Genomic DNA, 21008 nt, shown 5'->3' with positions numbered 1-21008 from the left:
TTTGGAAATTGGAAGAAGACTTCTAATCTAGGAAAGAATTGACACTTATTTGTCATTGCCTATTTGGTTTAAAGGTCCTTAGAGAGCAGTGATCCTTTCTTTAAATCTTTCCAAAAAATGCAAGAAGCTAATATTTCTAAAGGAGTAAAGGTGTAGGGACTATGGATTCTTTGCTTTGCAATGCTTGCCATTAATGCCAATCCTAAAGAGGAAACTAGAAAGAATAGATAAGTATCTAGAAGGAATCAAAGAAGTAAAAAACTAAGTAACTAGGATAGAGACAACTTAGTTAAGTAATATGTAGTTAGATAACTTGGTTTGGTTTAAGTTAGTAAGTAACTAGGATAGAAACAACTTAATTAAGTAATAAGTAGTTAGATAAGTTGGTTTGGTTCGGTTTGGTTTTGATTTTCACACATGAAAAATGAAGTCGAACCGAACTGAACTGTCAGTTTACCCATCTTTGCAACCCAAAACTAACCGGTGGTGAAGAAAAACCGGCCGACTTGGGTTGGGTCGGACCGGGTTGGCGGGTTTGGATTTTTTTATGAACAGCCCTATCGCCATGCCCATTGATATCATGACATCCATTGTTCGCTTGTTGAGTTTCTCCCCTATAACCGTGAATTATCTATGCTCCACGGTCTCCTTGTATTCCTTGGCAATCTTTTCCTTGAGTGTATTGAAGCTCTCCATTTGGTCTTTCAATTTCTTCCTTAGGCCACTAATGACGGACATTCGTGTTTGGTCGGAGGAGCTACTCAAGAGATGCCGATGGGGTGCTTTTACTTCTTTGAGCTTGTCTTTGATCTTGAACACCGTGCCCCAGTAGAGGAGTTGATGGTGGTGATGTACATATGGGAACCGAGGGAGTCAACTTGGATAAGTTCTTCGAAGACGTGGAAAGGGAGTGCCATCGATTTTTGATGGAAAAGAGAGGAGAACTTTACAATGATTTTATCGATGTTAACTTTCCATTGATTTCATCATATTGTACATTTGTACCAAATGTCTAAAACTAGAGTGCAATATAGCATTGAGCTGGGATTTACATCACAATCGAACATAACCTAAATATTTTTTCTTGGCATGGCATAAATAGCTGAAAAGTATAAGCATGCCCCCCCTTCTTGTTATCTTGTTTTTTTTTCAGAAGCCAAAAGATTGATCATTACTTAAGTTCTTGGTGGCTTGTCTTAAGATTTTTGAAACAGAACAATAGAAGATGGTTAGCCAGTTTTACAAGAGAAGGCCACATCAACCTCCTGGTATAACAACCCAACTAATTGACCATCCATTTGCGGTGGTTTGAACATAAAAAGAAATTAAAGAATGTAAGTGAGGGGAGCTTTGTAAAGCAATATAAATAATCAAAGACATCAATATTTCAACATCATTTTCTGTCTCTCCTTTCTCTCTCTCTCTCTCTCTCTTTCTCTCTCCCTCTCTGTCTCTCTGTCTCTCTCTTCATATATATATATATATAATTCAGGAGGTTGGCTCCCTTGAAGAGCCCTGTGTTAGGCAGGTTCCTAACAAGTTGGTATTAGAGCCAACATGACCAACACTAGAGCAATTCAAGTAGATGCACACGCGGATCACATGGAGGTGGAGATCCATTGTATGTCAACAGATCTCAAAGAAATGAAAGAAGGCTTCATTGTTCTCTTCAATTGATTGGATTAGATGCCAACAATGATAGGGAAAGTCAAGGAGCGTAGCAATGGAAATAGCTACAGAGTGGGATTTGGTGCAATGTGAACAGCAAGGATAGATTTCCCTGTTTTCTTGAGCACCAATCCTACTCCCTAGATTCTCAAAGCAGAGTGCTATTTTGGTTGCCACAAGACATCCGAGCAAGGTAGGGTGGCTCTAGCTTTTGCACATTTGGAAGGAGAAGCTATCTTGTGATATTAATGGTACCGATGAGGACACCCTCGCCAATCTTAGGCAGATTTCACTGATGCCTTGACCATTCACTTTGGGTCATATGGGTTCGAGGACCACAATGAAAACATGGCAAAACTGCGATAGATGGGATCGATTAAAGACTACCAAATGGAGTTCGAAAAGCTGGCTGTGAGAGTATAGGGGTGGAAGGAAAAATCTCTAGTGGGAAGCTTTGTTGGTGGCTTGAAGGAAGAACTATGATTGGAAGTAAAGGCGATGTAGCCTACGCCTGTCATAAATGCAACAACATTGGAAAGATTGTATGAAGACAAGTTTGCACGAGCAAATAGAATACATCGATCATGGGGACTAGTACCTAGAGCAGGAGTGCCGAATAAAGAAGGAATATTGGGGTTATGCCCATGCCCAACCATTCCATTTGAACGACTGTCCTGGGCTGAAATGCAAGCCTGCATAGACAAAGGCCTCTGCTACAACTGCAAAGAAAAGTTTGGACCGAGCCATTGGTACAAGACACAACAAGCTTTTCTCTTCTAGATAGAGACCGGGCCATTGGTACAAGACACAACAACCAACAAGGACACCTGAAATATCCCTACAAGCCCTCACTGGACTTGCATCTCCATAGACAATGAGTATCAAGGTTAATCCAAGGACACCATGTGTCAATCCTCATAAATAGTGGTAGTTCACTTCATTTCATAACCCAGATTCTGGTGGATAAACTGGGGCTCATGTTTCAACCCACAACGACCTTTATGATACATGTAGCCAATGGTAATAGCTTATCTTGCAACAACATATGCTTGGGCCTACCACTAAAGATTCAGGGGCACCAGTTCTTCGTGGACCTATATCCCTTAATCTCAGTGGAGCGGATGTGGTGCTAGGTATCCACTGGTTAATGTAATTAGGCCCCATGGTCTATGATTGGGCTTGCCTCACCATGGACTTTACGTCGGTGATTCTAATGTCCATTTACAAGGACAAACTTGCAAAGGCCCAAGGTCAATCAGTCTTGCAACATTAACAAAACAAATGGGGGATCCTGATCAGTCCATATTCATGCACATGCCTCACCATGGACTTTACGTCGGGTGATTCTAATGTCCATTTACAAGGACAAACATGCAAAGGCCCAAGGTCAATCAGTCTTGCAACATTAACAAAACAAATGGGGGATCCTGATCAGTCCATATTCATGCACATGGGTTCGAATTGGGCCAGCCCATCCTTAATTAACAGCAACTCAAGTGGGCCTAGAGACTTTCACAACCGCCTACAACAACTCCTCTAGCAATACGATAGCGTGTTCAAAGAACCCCAAGAGCTTCCACCACCTTGGGAGCATGACCATTGCATTCCTCTCATGCTAGTAGCTGCTCCAACCAATGTAAGACCCTATTGATACCCTTATTTTCAAAAATTTGAAATTGAGAATCAAGTTCAAGATATGCTTGAGGAAAGAATGATACATCCCAGCCGTAGCCCATTCTCTTCATTGGTACTACTAGGCAAAAAGAAGGATGGGACTTGGCAATTTTGCATTGATTATAGGGCCCTTAACAATATTACCATTAAGGACTGTTTCCCAATATTGGTCATTGATAAACTAATGATGAACTCAATCGGGCTGCCATATTTTCAAAGTTAGATTTATGGGTCGGATATCACTGAGTAAGGGTACATATGGAGGATGTTCACAAAACGGCTTTTAGGACACATGATGACCACTACGAATTCTTGGTCATGCCATTTGGATTGGCCAATGCTCTGACAATAGTTCAAGCCTTAATGAATGTCATATTTTGGCCATATTTACGTAAGTTCCTTCTTGTATTCTTTGACGACATATTGGTATATAGCCCCAGCTGGGAGGAACGTCTTAACCATCTACAAGTTACCCTTGCAACACTTGAGGCCCATTAGCTGTTTGCTAAAACGTCCAAGTGCTCCTTTGGACAATTTCAAGTATATTTCCTAAGACATGTTGTAGAAAATGGGATTGTAGTAGCGGATCCAGATAAAATCTCTAGTATGGTGGGCTGGCTGCAACCCAAAAATGTGAAAGAATCGAGGTCCTTGGGATTGAAAGGTTATTATCGCCGCTTTATCAAAAGCTACAACCTAATCGCTGCCCCCCTTGACCCAATTACTATAACGGGATGCTTTCCACTGGTTAGCCTAAGCCCAGCAAGCCTTTGAGCAATTGAAACATACAGTTTCGACACCACCAACATTAGCATTACTCGATTTCACAAAAGATTTCACCATTGAATGTGATGCATCTAGTCAAGGTGTTGGGGCTGTCCTCATGCAAGAAGGCCGACTATTAGCCTTTTTCAGCAAGGCTTTGACATCACAGAAGTGGGCCAAATCAGTTTATGAACGAGAATTAATAGCAGTGGTCCTAGCAGTGCAATGTTGGTGATCCTACTTGCCTGGTAGACAATTCATCATCCAGACCAACCATCAAAGTTTGAAGTTATTGTTAGAACATGCCATCCTATCACCCCCTATCACCTGAACAACAACGGTGGCTGTCCAAACTATTGGGATGCGACTATACAATTGAGTACAAAGTGGGGTCTACTAACCGCGTTCCCCATGCCCTCTCACGACACCCAGTCATTTTAGTTAGTTGTGTCATCCCCAGCCTCTCCACTCATGGATCAGCTTCAAGTGAAGCCACTCCCATGCTGAATTACAGTGATTAAAGACCCAAGTATTGGGAAATCCATCACAGCACCCAGGGTATACCGTCAAAGATGGTCTACTTTTCTTCAAGGGCTGCCTGGAAATCCCAGTAGATTCTGCACATCTCCGGAAGCTCCTTGAACTCTTTCATGCCTCGCCCACTGGTGGTCACTCCGCTGTCCTACACACTCAGAAACACATTGCCACAAAATTCCATTGGAAAGGCATGTGTGCCTTGATTCGATTCAAAATTTCATAGCTGATTGCACGTGTCAACAAAATAAGACAGCTACTACAACACCAGCAGGTCTCTTGCAACCACTTCCAATTTCATCATTGGGTTGCCCGTTTCCACTGGTAAAACTGTTATTCTTGTGGTGATTGGTTGATTGACTAAATACAGTGACTTTCTACCTCTATCACACCCATTTACAGCGGTCACAGTTGCTGAAGTGTTTCTTCGGGAAATCGTATGTCGTCATGGGCTTCCCAGCTTAATTGTGTCCGACAGACCCTATTTTCATGAGCCGTTTCTGGGCTGAACTTTTTCATCTACATGGGGTTAAGGTCTTCAAATCAACTAGCTATCACCCCAATCTGATGGACAGACAGAGGTGGTTAATAGGAGTCTTGAAACATATCTCAGGTGTTTTGCCGGAGCTCGACCAAGACAATGGATGAAGTGGATTCACTTGGCTGAGTGGTGGTACAACACCACTTTCCATAGTGCTGCTGGGATGACTCCCTTCAGAGCTCAATATGGTCGGGACCCTCCCCCTCTACTACCTTATGAAATGGGGACTATGACAGTAGCAGCCCTGGAAGAACAATTAATACAATGAGATGAGGTATTAAAAGAGCTGATAAATCATCTCCCACAAGTACAGCAATGGATGAAGCGCAGTTATGAAAAGCATCACAAAGATGTCCACTCTGCAGTGGGTGATTGGGTGTTTCTTAAATTGCATCCTTTCAGACAGATTTCAGTAGCAAGCTGGAAGTGGAATAAACACAGCCCACACTACTTTGGACCATTTAAAATCCTTGAGAGGATAGGGTCGGTGGCATACAAACTGGTCCTACCAGCAACATCAAGATTACATCCTGTATTTCATATCTCCCTACTCAAGAAAGGGCCTAAGCCAGGAGCCATTACAAGTGCCTACTCTACCCACATTTTCAGATGAAGGACAAGTGCAGACTGAGCCAACCTACATCATCGACTTCAGATGGGTGCGCCATGACGGTAGAATCTTTCCAGAAGCACTAGTTGTATGGTCTAAACTTCCAGAGGATGCCACCTGGGAACCTTACTTGAATCTGTAAATGAACTTTCCCACTTTAGACCTTGAGGGCAAGGTCTCTCTAAAGGAGGGAGGGATTGTTAAGACTGCTGAAACAGAACAACAGAAAATGGTTAGCCAGTTTTACAAGGGAAGGCCATGTCAACCTTCTGGTATAACAGCTCAACTAACTGACCATCCACTTGCTGCGGTTTTTGCAGAAAAAGAAGTTAAAGAATGTAAGTGAGGGGAGCTCTGTAAAACAGTATAAATGATCAAAGATGGGAAATAAAGACATCGATCTTTCAGCAACATTCTCTCTCTTCTCTCTCTATCTCTCCAATTCGGGAGGTTGGCTCCCTCAAAGAGCCCTGTGTTAGGCAGGTTCCTAACAGCTTGCATTAGGCAGAGGAAGGGGGTAATATCAATGGGAAAATGTTGCTTTTGGTTACAACTCATCTCAGCTTTAATGTTAAAATGCTTAAATACACAGAATGGATACCGAATTATGGTTAAATGCTTAATGCATGTATATATGTACGAGTTATGCCTAGATAATTGGACATGTGATTGATATTGATGAAATGAACCGTTTCAGTTAAGTTTCTGTGTTCAATGATTGTTTATATTTTCCAGTCAAGGATAATGAAGACTGATGCTTTACTGAAGTCATGGTATCATTATGAGTTGTTACTGAACTTTGGCTTGCTTTATTACATATTGGTGAAGTCAATATATTGAACAATAATAAGCCTTTTGAAGTTATGTTTTTAACGTTTTCTTTTTATGCTGAGATACAGTCCTGCTACTGTGTCTTCTACAACAACAGAAGTTGTTCCAAAAACCGGAGATTCAGATAAAGCTGGTAATGGTCAGAAGGTTGCTGATTCATTCAGAAAATCTGAACCTTCTATTTCTTCTGGACCTGCAACAGAAAATGTTCCAAAAACTGGAGACTCAGATAAAGCTGGTAATAGTCAGAAGGGTGTAGATATTTCTTCTGGTGCATCAACATCAGCTTTGCCAATTTTCTCTTTTGGTACCTCTAATAACAATTCAGGGCTAAGCAATGGGTCAGTTTCTTCAACCTCTTTCATATTCTCATCTTCTTCTGCTCCTTCACTGCCTGTTCCTAGTAGTTGTATGAGCTTGATGTTCACCACCAGCTCAACATCTGTTACTTCGACCACCAACAGTACAACTTCGTTTGCTGCCACTAGTCCATCTATCTCTGCAGCAACCCCTTCTTTTTCTGTTGCACCTGTATTTCAGTTTGGATCCAGCACATCAGCAGCAGTTGCTCCATCAAATTCAGTTTTACCACCATCAACAACTTCTGGCACTGAGTGCACAAGTTTGGAGCCGAAGACCAAGCAGGCATCACCTTTTGGAAGTCTAACAGGTTCTCCTTTTGGAACATTATCATCATTTACAGGCAGCAGCAGTGGCAACATCTTTGCTTTTGGTGCTTCAGCTACATCTAGTACTACAAATGCTGCTTCATCTTCCAGTACCCAATCTCAGAGCTCTAACATTTTTAATGCTGCTACTGGTACTGGATCTCAGTTTGGTGTTCAGATAGCATCTGGTGAAACTGGGGCTTCACCTTTTACACAGAGTGTTCCAAGTCATTTTGGTTCATCTTCCTCATCTCCGACATTTGGGTTGAGTGGGTCTTCTGCTTTCAGCTCTGGCAGTCCTGTTTTTGTCTCAACTCCTGCTAAATTGTTTGATTCAAGTACTGCCTTTGGACAAAGTGCTTCAACTACTGTATGCTCTAGTAGTGGTGCTTCTAGTATATTTGGTTCCACTTTACAGGGATCAACTTCATCCATATTTGGTTCTTCCTTCAGTTCTACGTCTTCTTCAGCGACGGGATTTTCATTTGGAGTGTCTCCAGGTTCTGCTTCTGCTACTTGCAGTGTTCCAATGGTGTTTGGCTCATCCATTGGTGCCTCATCAAGTTCTATTTTCTCGTTCACATCAGCTGTTACAACCACTTCAGCTTCTCCTACCCCATCATTTCCATTGTTTGGCGCTCCAAGTCGACCACCAGTCACATTTGGTACAGCCTCCCCAGGTAATAACGATCAAATGAACATGGAGGATAGCATGGCTGAGGACACTATACAAGCGTCTCCACCTGCAGTTGCATCAACATTTTCACAACCTTCTACACCACCATCTAATTTCACGTTTGGTTCTCCAGCTCCATCAGCAACGCCTCCCTTCTTCCAGTTTGGTACTCAACAAAATTCCGTAGCTCCACAGACTTCTCCATTTCAAGCAGCTGGTGGCAGTCTTGATTTTGCAGCTGGAGGAAGTTTTTCATTAGGCACTGGGGTTGGTGACAAGTCTAACCGGAGATATATAAAAGCCAGAAGGGACAAGCCACGGAAAAAGTAGTGTTTGTGTTTCCATCTACTTAGCTGGAGATGACTGAAGGGGGGATGACGAGGCAATTTTATTTATTGGGAGGAAGGTGGCATTTGTGCTGGTTCTTTAATCGACCCTTAGATTTCCTGGTACTCTTGATGGTAAATTGGCCTCTTTTGAACCTGGAAATCTGGTAGCCTGTTTACATCCTCATCCTTTTCCCCCTTCTTTTCTTCTGCAGTCTATTCCGCAAGCTGTGCAGGTTTAAATGTTCCAATTTTGGTTTTATCCTTGTCGCAAGATCGAAGAATTTTGTGCATCTGTATCTGAAGTTGTCATTCTGTGTACGTTGGTCTGTGTAACATATAAGAAGTGTGTATCGATTATGACACTTTTCTATGCCAGCTTTTTTGTATCCTGTCTCGTCTGCCTTCTATCACCAGTGGTGAAAGTCTACCATTCAGGATGGAATAGCAAAGCATTTTGCCAATGGCTTACCTGTAGTTTTATCCCGTTTAAGTGGTTAGTTTTTTGATAATTGTTTAAGTGGTTAGTTCCACTATGCTGTGGGGGGTCATATATGATTTGTAGCCTTGTAGGTTTGACTCTCTCTCTCTCTCTCTCTCTCTCTCTCTCTCTCTCTTCCGGAAGGCTAGAAGCCTAGAATAAGCTGATTTCATTTCATCAACTTGACAACTGCATCTTCACTCAGACAACACTGAATAAGCCTTGTATGAATTAATCAAGACACTGTTTAGTTAATGCACGGGGCTTCAGCATTTCTTGAGGTTCCTGCAATCATTGATTGTATCTTGCACAAGCCAAGGTTTGATCCAAGTTATTCTCCAACAGGGTTTTGGTAAGCATAAGGGAATCGCTTTCAATTTTGATGTAACATTGATACACTCCCATAAGGCAGAAGGGTATGGTACTTTGAAACTTTCACTTTTCTTTTAATTATTTTTTTTCAAAATTTCAGAAGTGGGCCATCTTTATATTATTTGACTTGAAGGCTCCGTTTGTTTGCAATACAAATGCCGAACTGGGTATTTATGTACTGTGGTTCGCATTTGTTTGACATCTAAAAAAGCAATGATCATCAGATCAAAAATGTATTTTTTGACATTTTTGTACTCTGAAAAGAGTATTACTGTATCTATTTTTGGATACAATTTTGTATTTTTTTGATAATCAATTTTTAACCAAAGTTAAGGCATTGGAGCATAAGGAAGTTGGAGCATTTAATGATGAGGTTCACACTTAGTACTGATTTCAAACAAACAAGATGAGTGCAAAAACAGTTTAAAATCTGAATTGTGTTTGCAATCATGAATTGAAAAGAGGGTAAATATGTAATGTACATATTTGCATTTGCATTGCAATCAAATACGGCTGAAAAAACAAATTTCTAGAAACGACTATATCGGTAAAAGAGATACAATATGTATAAATATTGAAGGTGAAAGACAATTTGTTTTTTTGAAGCCAGAAAGATAAAATTTTTGAACATTGGTTCAAAGTATTCTGTAATTAGGCAGAATGGTAGATGCATTAGATACAAGGTCTATTGTGACACGTGATGGGTGGAATGGTTCAATTTTAATACCATTATAGGAGTCTTCACAAAGTAAGGGTCTTCACACTTCTCAATTCTCATCACTTCCGATTAAGAGTCTTGACAGAGTAGTCTTGATGGATTAAGAATTCCCATGAACTTCATCGTTTTGCAGTCATTTTGGATGAAGCAGTAACAAAGTAGTTTTAAATGGAACCGCTTTCAGTCTTATTTTTAGTCGGCCTGTGGTGACAACTTAAACCTCCACAACTTTTAAGTTGTTTTTGAAAGCTCAAAACCACACTATTTTAAGTTGTTCCCCACGACTGATTTCTCTATTATTTTAGGTGAAGTTAATTATCATGGTTTTTAAAAACGAACTGGTGACCGAACGGGTCAGGGGTCCGGTTACCGGTCGAATGATCCGACCATTCAACCCAAATGGCCAGCCTGTTCTGACAAAAAAATATAAAAAATAAAAAATTATAAAACGGTCAAAACCGTTCGAACAGTTAACCGGTTGGTTCAGCAGTTCGCTAACCAAAATCGATGGTTTTGAGGAAAAAACGGTTTTGGAGGAAAATGGAACCGGTCATTCCCGGTTTTTCTGCTCCAATTGTCCAGTCCGATCCGAAAACAGTGTTAATTATTGTTATTTTTATATTATAAAAAATTATATATAAAATATAAATAATTATTAATTATTTAAAATTAACTTATAAAATAATTATCTTATGTATTTTATTATTCGTTTCAATAAACTGTCGATTTTTTTTAGGTTAATCGAAAATCGAATCGATCCTTCGGTTTTTCAAACGTCGAACCGAAATCGGTTGATGGGGCCGTAATATAATCGTGGTCCCTGTTTTATTTTATCATTCTCGCATTTAAGAAAGGGGCGCAGAAAGCCCTCCAATCGATAGGGCATGAAGAGGAAGGCTCGAGAACTGCAACAGCCTCCCTCCAACCTCCCAATCTTGAATTAGGTATTTTTATATATCTCTATTTATTTATTTTTCTTTTTTTTTTTCTCATCCTTCTTCCTCTGCTTCTTCTTCTTCTTCGGCTTCTTTTCATTGTTGAAGCTGCAATGTGTTCACTGTGTTTTTGTTTTTTCCTTCTAGCTCTGTTCAGTCGAGCACAGAATACATTTACAGGTATGATTCTCTTCTTCTTCTTCTTCTTATTCTTCTTCCCGAAGCTCCAAGCCTGCAATTTGTTGAATGTCTTTTTTTATTCTAGCTCAGATCAGTATTGAACTTCCAATTGATATGCAGCACAGATATGTTTCTTTTATACCCTTATTTTTCTTCTTGGTAGCTCTTCTCAGTCTCGAGATTGAATACGAGTTCTGAATAGAACTTGCCTTGCTTTATTTTCTTATTCTTCTTCTCGTGTAACCCTTTTTCTTTTTTCTTTTTGGAAGACTAAGGCTGTAACTTTTATGGTTCTATTTTGGAATATCAAAGATACCACGGCATCTTCAGGCCTTCAAGTAAATTATTCTCTGCCCTGTTTATTTTTATGATAATTTCTTTCCTATTGTGTTTCCTTGTTTATGATAAATTCTAGTAACAGTCTATCACATGCTGGGTTAGAAATTAGAATTTAGAACAAATACAAGTTGCTGAATTTAAGCATTTATGACTGAAGTGATGTGCTATTTTTTTTTTTTTATGAATGAATTTACACATTTGGAAATTGCTGAATTTAAACATTTCTGAATGAAGTTGGGATTGAGAACTCAAGTTTGGACTTTGGAGTCTTTTGACAATTTGACCATTGCAATTAAGTTTTACCACGTATTGTTCTGCTTAAAGTATCTGTATTCATTTGAATATGATGTTTTATTAATAAAATTCCAACTATTACTATAAAAATACATGCTTGAAGTTCACGCTTGCTTGTGCTCGGGAAGCTTATGCCTCTTGCACTCTGAAGTCTGAACTATGAATCACACCTCCAAGTAGTGGAACACTTCGTGTTACACCTCTGTTTTAAAACGTTGGGTGTAAGTGGATGAAAAGTTGTTTACAGATGTGCCGTTACTTAGTATTGGTGAATGACATACTGAGAGACTTTTTCCCGGCTTGTAGAGGTCTAAGTGAAGTTTGTCTACTTTCCCCATTCTTGTTTACTTTCATTGCTGATGTTCTCAGTTCTCAGTAGACCATAGTTGTCATGCCAATGCCTTAGGCAACTAAGCGGGTGCCTAGCTGCAAGGCAGACACCTAGATACAATCATTCAAATATAAAAGATACAATTATCTACTAAGCATTTTTATTGGTTGGTTTTAGTTTTAATAATTTAAATGGAGAGGATCAAAGTAATGTCATGGAATATAAGGGGGTTGTGGTCTAGAAGGAAAAGGCCAATAGTAGGTGATTTTTTTAAGGGAAGGGCACCAAGCATACTAATGATTCAGGAAATAAAGCTCCAGAAATTTAGCTTTCGGGTGGTAAGAAATATTTCAGGTTTCCGGGTTTGCAGTTGTTATGGACTAACTGGGACAGCAGCAAATTTAAACTATTGATAAAAAAGGAAGTTAGTTCCTATATTTCTATTTAAGCCCAACATTTGTTTTCTGGTTCACTTTTGTTAGTAACAACTGTTATGGGCCTACTGATAATGCTTTGAAGCAGGACTTTTAGGATGACTAAATGAGGTCAGAGGTAGGTGGGATGGTCTATGGCTAATGGGGGGATTTTAATGCCATTGTCGCCTCAGTAGACAAAGCTGGTGGTCCTTGCCTAAACAGTGGTATGAGACTTTTCTCTGATTTTTTTCAGAGGTGGGAGTTAATCAATCTCCCACTTTCTGGTGCAAAATTGACTTGGTTCAAAAACCAAGAAGTACCCTCTTTAGTTCAGATTGACAAGTTTTTAATTTCTATTGAGTGGGATGAGATGTTTTCCAATTTATCTCAGGAAGCCATCCTAGGAGTCCCTTCAGATCATGTACCTCTTTTATTGGAAACTAGTGGTGTAGTCAGAAAGCCTTCTGTGTTCCAGTTGGAACATTGCTGGCTTGATAAGGAGCATTTTATTTCAAATGTATACAAGTGGTGGGGTGAAGCTTATTTTGAAATTAAATTGTAGTTGGTGAAAAGAAATGCAAATTCCTTTACTGGTGCTTTGGCAAAAACAAGGGGTGGGAAGAAATCAACTTTTCTGGGCCTTGTTGTAATTTGTGTAATCAACTCATTTTGGAGAGTTAATAGAGTATACCTCTCTCTCTCTCTTGTACCTTTTATTTATATCATATTGAAAATTCATTGTAATTGATAAAAAAAAGCTTATTTTGAAGGGTCGGCTAGCTTCAGCTTAAGCAAAAAACTCCAATGGATGAAGAGAAAGATTAAACAGTGGCAATTAGAACAAGCAGTTTTAGTAAAGGCTTTAAGGCAAAGTGCTTGAAAGAAATTGTGGACATTGACAAAGAGGAGGAATCTTGTAGGTTGGATGAAGATAGAAGGAAGAGAACACTGATGAAGAAGGAATATGATTCGTTAGCTTTCCAAGATGGTGTAAAGTAGAGACAGCAAAGGTAATGTGGTTAAAAGCAGGGAATAATATAATACCTCTTTTTTTTTTTCATAAAGTGGCCAACATGAGAAGAAGAGCCAATAAAATTAGAAGTTGGAATTCAATGGAAACATAATGGATAATGAAAGGGAGTTGAAAGGCTATAGTGGATTTTTTTTTTTTTTTTGAACAACACTATAGGGTGTCTTGCAAATTTATACCTAAATTGGATGGGTTGCACCTTGGTGAACAATTAGAGGAACATGTAGCTGACTTGGAGAAACCTTTCCCTGAAGAGGAAGTGAAACTGGTGTTGGGAGAACTAGAAGGTAAAAAATCTCTGGGCCTAGATGGCTTCACTATTGTTTTTCAAAAAGTTTTGGGATCTTGTAAAACTGGATGTAATGGAATTCCTTGAGTTTCACAATATAACAACTTCGGAGTGTAGCCTAAATGTCACCTTCATTTCCTTTCTTCCAAAGGAAGAGGGATCAGTGGAATTGAAAGATTGCAGGTCAATGTTAGAAGAAATATAAGTGGTAGGTTATATGCCAGGTGTAGAATGGAAGTGTGGTATGAGTACCTCATTTTAGAAGAAGTTTGAATGATTGGTAAACGGAGTTACTGGTGGAATTGTTGCATAAACTATATAGCACTCAAGTGGACATTGGAAGAGGATGGAAGAATTTGGAAGTGGGAGAAATCTGGCAAATTCTTTGTCAAATTTTTTTACAACCACATCTCTAAGTTGGAGGAAGAACCATCCCAGTTAACATTGTTTGTGTTGGAATTTATCAAAAAAAAAAAGTGTTAGAGAATATCCTGATTTGACTAAGGAAAGTTACAATAATCAGAAATCCTTGATCAAGCCTTGCAAGGATTCCGAGTCAAACTAATGGAAGCTTCCTAGCTAGTCATGTTTCCTTTGTTATTTCTTTATATAGTCATTCTTTCCATTTTATTCATTATTCTTTTTTTTGGTTTTTCTTCTATAGTTGTAAAGCTTTCTTTTTGTAATGGTTCCTCTCTTAATAGAGGGGGATTGGGAATTGGGAATATACAAAGGAGAAATACTGCTTTGCTAGGTAAGTGGTTTTGGAGAATGCCTCAAGAGTGAGACAAGCTACGAGCAAGAGTCATCACGAGTATTCATGGGCTCTTTGATAATGGATGGGATGCTGAAGCATTGGTGTAAGGGAAAACTGAGCATCTCCTTGGAAGGCCATCAATAAAATCCTCCCACTTTTCCTTCCTCTTATTAGATATGATTCTTGCAGCGGCAATGGTGTTAAATTCTGTGAACACACATGGTTGGGATCTTCTCCCTTAGCAATTCCCTTCTCTTTATGCCCCATCTTGCTCCAAAAATGAACCTATTTCCAAGTTCGTTATCTCTTCAAATTCCAGCGAAGGCGTAAGTTGGGACTTAGGATTTAGGAGGGGTATGAGAGATTCTGAGCTTCAAAATGCGATAAGCTTGCTCCAATTGTTGGAGAAAGTATTCCTTGATCCTTCTAAACTGGATGACCGAATTTCGATTTGTACTCCCTCTGGCACCTCTTGTGCTTCTTTCTTTAGAGCTCTTTCCCAGCCCTAATTGGTTCTTTGCTTGTATCCCAGTTATGGAGATTTGGTGCAAACCTATTCTAAATTGAATTAGGCTTTCTCCTTTCAGGTTTTTCCATCTAGACATCTATTTTCTTCGTTATTTCTCTTCCATTTCCTAATACACTCGTTTATCACCACCACTAGTCTATGGTGTGTTATTAAGCTTTCTCTTGGAATAACTTTGCAATCTTCATACATCATTCACTCTATTCTCCTCATGAGAAAAAAATCATTTGACTTATGTTTGATCCACTTTTAAATGATATTAAGGTTGTGTTTGGTTGCAATGCAATCAAATTTGTACTGATGCAAAACTATGACGGTGCAAATGATTTGAGTCTAAATTCTAACCTAATTTTCTTTTAAATTTTAGCTTATTTTGTTTGATTGCAGTACAGATGAAGTAAATTAGGACATGAAGCATAATAAAGTAAAATCCAAAACAATATTAAAACCAGAATTTGCATTTTTTTCATTTGCACTCCATGCATTTGTACTAGTGCAAATAAGATTGCACTGCAACCAAACACAGCCTAAAGTGTTCATCATTCTTTTGGGAAAATGTGTGTTTAAAATTACCATATCACAAGCTACTGCAAAATCTAATATTGTACCTCTTGATTCATTCTTTTCCCCAAACCCAAATCCTTAATGCACCATATCACATCCTAACATTGGTTGAGAGTATCAAGGAAAAATATGACCATACAAGGTATCATCATATTTCAAGTGTGTAATTTTCAGTGCAAGTATTCTACAATTCTATATATTGTTTCTTTGTGATGCATATAAGTTGGAATTCAATGTTTATAAATAAAATTGATGTTCCTACATACTCCAGATCCTGTGGAATTGCTCCCAAAATGTTTCTTATTTCTTTCTTTATGTTGTTTGCCATTCTTTAGGTACTTCAGGCATGATGGCCTCTGGTTGTGCAATGCTAAAACCCAATTCCTGTAACCCAGTGACACCAAAGTTTACTTTTACATGCTTTTCTCAAGTGCCTATCAAAGGGGCTTGTTCAAGCATCAGGTGTTCATGGGGAAGTTATAAGGAACGAATGTCCTGGACTACAAGAGGTATGCTGACATTCTTAATTGTTTCATGGAATTTGTAACTTATTTTAAATGTAAAATTTATTGATTGAATGCACAAGGCATAAAAGTATAGCGGTTATTTTCTTATCTTTACTGCTGAGAATGTCAAAATGGAAATCAGTAAAACTTGATGCTTTTGTTTTTGTTTTTTGGGAAAAATTGGATGATTTGAGGATCCAAATATCAAACTATACAAATGCTGAATGAAGAGACTTGCTTAAATTCCTGCATTTCTATAAAATTCTAAAATCATGGGCAATAAAGATTTCAGAATATTTCTGTTTTTTCTGGACCAACTAAAATTAGATTTGAACTCTCCTTTTGTAGCAATTTCCAGTATATTATTGTCCACTCGCAATTGAAATGCCAAGAGGCATATGATAAATGCATCTTCTTTGTCATCTTTTCCATGTCAGATTGGCCATCCATGTACCTTTCTGCTGCTTCAACCCCATTATTAAGTGGAAATCTTGGTAGCCTCTCACATACAATTCCACTGCTAGCAAGTCGGAACAGGGCATCTAGAAGATCTTCTATGGCTCCTAAAGCATCCAAGGATGTTCCTTACAGTTTTCGCTATCCTCCAATGACAAAGAAGCCAAAATGGTGGTGGAGGATGCTAGCCTGCCTTCCCCATCTCATGCCTCTTCATGAGACATGGATGTACGCAGAGACGGCTTACCATCTCCATCCTTTCCTTGAAGACTTTGAATTTGTTACGTATCCTTTTCTTGGAGCTATTGGGAGGTTGCCCGGTTGGTTCTTGATGGCATATTTCTTTCTTGCATATCTTGGGATTGTGAGGAAGAAAGAATGGCCTCATTTCTTCCGTTTCCATGTTGTTCTGGGCATGCTCCTTGAAATTACTCTTCAGGTGATCGGGACAGTGAGCCGTTGGATGCCGCTTTCTGTGTACTGGGGGAAAATTGGGATGCATTTTTGGACTGCAGTTGCATTTGCATACCTCTTTACAGTGCTTGAATGCATGCGATGTGCTCTTGGAGGCATGTATGCTGATATCCCATTTATATGTGATGCAGCTTATATCCAAATTCCATATGATTAATATGGGGGACAATGAGAGGTTAGTAACCAGGGTCCGTTGTTTTCTCTGTTCTGTTCTTTTTTTTTCTTTTGTGTTTCTCAAGTATGGATGTACCTTGTTTTTGTGAAACAATGGATGTTTAGTTCCATTAATTAATATTTCTAGGGCTCCAAAGGGGAGATGGGGCTCAAATGATTAAAAAAAAATCTCCTTGCTGTATGCCCTCATCCCTAGTCTTGAATTTAGTAGGTCGGTCTCATTCTTAAACTGGAGTAATGGATGTTTAGTTCCATTAATTAATATTTCTAGGGCTCCAAAGGGGAGATGGGGCTCAAATGATGAAAAAAAATCTCCTTGCTGTATGCCCTCACCCCTAGTCCTGAATTTAGTAGGTCAGTCTCATTCTTGAACTGGAGTAATGTATTTCGAGGAATGCTAGCAAACCAAACAATGGTGCATCGGCAGCTTTGCTATCTTGCTGGGCTATCATAAGCATGGCTGGCAACTAAACCTACCCAACAGGTGATCATATTTTTAATGCGTTATCCTTTTCCAAGCTGAGCAATGCCCCATGGAAGATAAAGTGTATTCGGTATAAATTCAAAATTTTTATTTTATTTAGTTTTGATAAAGAGAATAAAATAATAAATCAAAGTTGTGATCCATAACACAAGATCGTTCTGATGAGATTTTGAAAACTCTGGCAATCTCGTTGTAGGGGTGGCCATGAATCAAGCTTTTCACGAATTATTCAAACTTGATCCAAACCGAGCTGAGTCTAACTCTTTCCAAACTGAGTTTGAGAAAGAAGACAAATACAAATATGTATTTTATATGTATTTGCACTGTATATATTTGTACTCTTTTCAAACTGAACTTAGTCTTAAAGTCTTAAAAAAGGCCCTTGTGCGTTTAGTATGATTGATTCAAAATCCACAACCCGTAATATTACAAAGCAAAATATTATTCAGATCGGTCACTAAAAGATGCAAGAACTACTTCCACTTCATGAAATTGCCTCCACGTTTTCTATGCTTGCCTTAAACGGGCCCCACCATTCGAACAAGTTTTAAGCATAGCATATTTTGCTTCATGTTTCTGTCGGTGACCCAGTGGTATGCAGTTTTCAGGCATGCACTTTAAAGTTGGTTCGTTTCAGATATATTCAGTTTCTTGCAGAAAGCTTTGAATGAAACAAGAAACCCTTATCTCCTATTTTTTATTGGTGTATGTTTCGTCTCAAGCATTCGGTTGTTCAGGCATGCGGTTTTTCTATTGGTTTGTCTCATGCCCATTTGTTGAGAAAAGCATTCAGCAAAAGAAGAGAATTTTAATTAGGAAAAAATATAATGGGAGGACATTTGAAACTAGGGTGTCAATTGGACTGTATTTGGTCCAATCCGATCCAGTACAATGTGAGCCCATTATAATTATAAATGGACCAGATCCAATTTAATCCAATGAATATTTTGGATCAATTCAATGTCTGGACCATCCAATTTGTTCAAATTCATTTTGATTTCAATCCAAATCTGGTCCATTGACACATATATTCTTATCTTATATCAATGGACAGGATATTGGCTTAATCCAACCCAATCCAATATAAATTTGTTACAGATGGATCAAGTCCAATCCAATCTAATAAATATTTTGGATCGGATTGGTCCAATCTAATATATCTTGTTGGTCCATCTAATCCGTCTAAATTGATTTTTAGACTGGATGGGGTCCAATCCAAAACCAGTCCATTGACACCTCTATTTAGAACCGTTATTTCCAATTGCATATACAAGATTTGTCCATGTTTCGGTACTGATGTGGCACCCTCTGATTCCAGATGTACAGAAATCAATGTGCAGGAGATTGATCCGGATTGGATGATGAGCACCATTGACATCTGGTGAGCTTAATAAGCAGCAGCAACTGCAACTCTAGCTAGCATTGCCCCCATGCTAGCTAGGTCCATGCCCTGTAGGTAAGAGTGTCAGGATTTAGTGATAACTACAAAAATGGACAGTAGGTACTCAATTTCAATAACATTGTTTTCATTTCTCTGGCTTGAGATTTGGGCTGTGACTATAAACAGAACCAGAGGCCAAAAGTTTGAGAAACGCCTCTCCCTATAACAAGCTTTTGTATGTTCTGGAGTCAAATGAATTTGGAATGCTTAAGAACACATGTTACGAGGGATAGAACTCATTGGATCCAGAGACTCCAAATTTTTGAACTAGAGGTTAAGTGGGAATAATAAATACTCTTAGGTTGTGTTTAGTTGAAGGAAAAAGTAGGGAAAGGAAGGGAAAGATACTAAGATAGGGAAATCTTTATAAACTTTGTATAGGTTTCCCTACCTTTCCTTCTTTTCTTTACCTTTTCCTTCAAACCAAGCATCGCCTAACCTTAGTTCTCTGGTTTCTTATGTGATGAAGGTGACGGTTCCTGGTTTTTCCTGTCCGACCGTCCGGTCTGGTTTTAAAAACAGTGCTTTGAACCATGGTCATATCATATACTAGTCACACTGTAAAAGCATAGGCCTGCAAAACCCTTTAGACCCAAACTCGATCCATATAGGCTTAATTAGCTGACCGGACGTGAGTCCAGAATGAGTTGGCCTGGTCCAATCAAGTCACTTGATCGGATCCATCTGCATCGAGTTAGCACTAAGAACAGTTAGAAGGGAAGAAATAATATATATAGGGGCCCGTACCTAAATGGGGACCCAAGACCCATTTCTCTCACTCTCACCAACTCATATCTCTACAAATTGCCATTCATCGGGCCTTCGGAGCCCGACCACCCATGCCATATCCACTCTGCTTACACAGTATAATTTCAGTATAGGAGCCAAGAGGAAATGAAGATTTACTTTTTAGTTTTGCCAAATTGCCAAGTCATCAAATATGGATCCGTCAATAGCAGCAGTTGGTGTGTAGAGGAAACTAGAAGCGATTAAAAAATCTGTATGGTATTGGGTAACCACCCCGGTAAAATGCTACCTTTGTCATTCCTTTCTCCTAACAGTTCTTAGCAATGATTTCACCAACCCTCTTTGCCACTTCAACTGTAGGTCCAGGAGAATAATAAAATTCTTCAGATATGGGTTTCTGCATTGTTGAAGCTGAAGCAAGGGTGTGCATCTTAGTGTCATCGATCACCTGGACATAGATATGCTTGTTGGAGTGAAAGACAGACAACCTTGGCCTCTCTGGTGTCCCTTCAACCTTCTTTCTAATACGGGCATGTCGAGCAAGCCTGTCTTCCCTCCTGGTTGTGGCCTTTGCTTCAATAATCAGAGATGGACTTGCACAGCTGCTACAAATTTGGGTCCAAGAGTGAGTTGTTGTGAAGAAGCCAACGCACTGTGAAGGAAGGAAAGAGAACCAGACACGATTTCTCCTCTCTCTCTCTCGCTCAGAGTACACTCTCCGGTCTCGACACTCGCTCACTCGGCTTGCTGTGCCATTTTGGGCGCCTAAGGGCATTTCGGTCAAAAAATTGTTTAATAGGCTGAGTCACCATTCAGCCATTGTTTAGTCATAAAATATTCATTTAGGCTGACGTGAACAACTTGGGTCATTCAGCTTTAACGGTGGTGTAACGGATGGTGAGTTTTAGAAAATAAAATCTCACTTACATAGTGAGTTCTTGATGTTTCAAAAAGTTGTGGGTTTAAGGGAATTTGAAAAAACTGATGGTGGGTTTTGGACAATTTCCCTTAAAAAATCTTGCAGGGTATAAATGTATAATAAATAACTCAACTTCATCTTCAACAATTAATGGTCGAACTCTCATTCATGCTCATTATTTCCAATAATATTCTAGAATGGACAAAATGGGTATAAGTGGACAGAAGGAGAAATGTTGCTACTAATTAAACACTTTTTTCCAAAAAAAAAAAAGTTCTTGTC

At 39.1% G+C, this 21008-nt stretch overlaps 2 protein-coding genes and 1 long non-coding RNA gene across 6 annotated transcripts in view; all 3 read left to right on the top strand.

Annotated features, from left to right (window-relative positions):
- Positions 1-8770, top strand: part of LOC148871405 (uncharacterized) — a 30210-nt gene extending 21440 nt beyond the window's left edge. The window contains exon 9 of the mRNA XM_088973062.1: positions 6692-8770. Within this exon, the coding sequence (XP_088829188.1) occupies positions 6692-8297 (1606 nt within the window). The 3' untranslated portion in view covers positions 8298-8770. The remainder of the gene's footprint in view (positions 1-6691) is intronic.
- Positions 8771-10572: 1802 nt separating this feature from the next.
- On the top strand, positions 10573-17194 carry LOC148871404 (protein TIC 20-I, chloroplastic-like). 3 transcript variants are annotated; one of them, XM_088968515.1, is made up of 6 exons: positions 10692-10808; positions 10947-10979; positions 11070-11138; positions 11249-11317; positions 15861-16034; positions 16469-17194. In XM_088968515.1, the coding sequence occupies exons 5-6, from the start codon at positions 15872-15874 to the stop codon at positions 17116-17118; spliced, it is 813 nt and encodes a 270-aa protein (XP_088824641.1). In that variant the 5' UTR covers positions 10692-10808; positions 10947-10979; positions 11070-11138; positions 11249-11317; positions 15861-15871; the 3' UTR covers positions 17119-17194. The 3 variants fall into 3 exon arrangements, with proteins under 3 accessions (XP_088824642.1, XP_088824643.1, XP_088824641.1); XM_088968516.1 differs by lacking the exon at positions 11070-11138 and having other exon boundaries at positions 10573-10808; XM_088968517.1 differs by lacking the exons at positions 11070-11138; positions 11249-11317 and having other exon boundaries at positions 10573-10808.
- A 1743-nt stretch (positions 17195-18937) lies between these two features.
- On the top strand, positions 18938-20760 carry LOC148871403 (uncharacterized). 2 transcript variants are annotated; one of them, XR_016106934.1, is made up of 3 exons: positions 18938-19075; positions 19937-20084; positions 20168-20760. It is a non-coding gene; the product is annotated as an uncharacterized LOC148871403 (long non-coding RNA). The 2 variants fall into 2 exon arrangements; XR_016106933.1 differs by lacking the exon at positions 19937-20084.
- Positions 20761-21008: the final 248 nt, after the last annotated feature.

This window comes from Nelumbo lutea, chromosome 2 (genome assembly GCF_056320005.1).
Source record: "Nelumbo lutea isolate HS-2025 chromosome 2, American lotus-T2T, whole genome shotgun sequence".
Taxonomy (NCBI): Eukaryota; Viridiplantae; Streptophyta; class Magnoliopsida; order Proteales; family Nelumbonaceae; genus Nelumbo; species Nelumbo lutea.
This window is presented reverse-complemented; position numbering and strand designations above follow the sequence as displayed.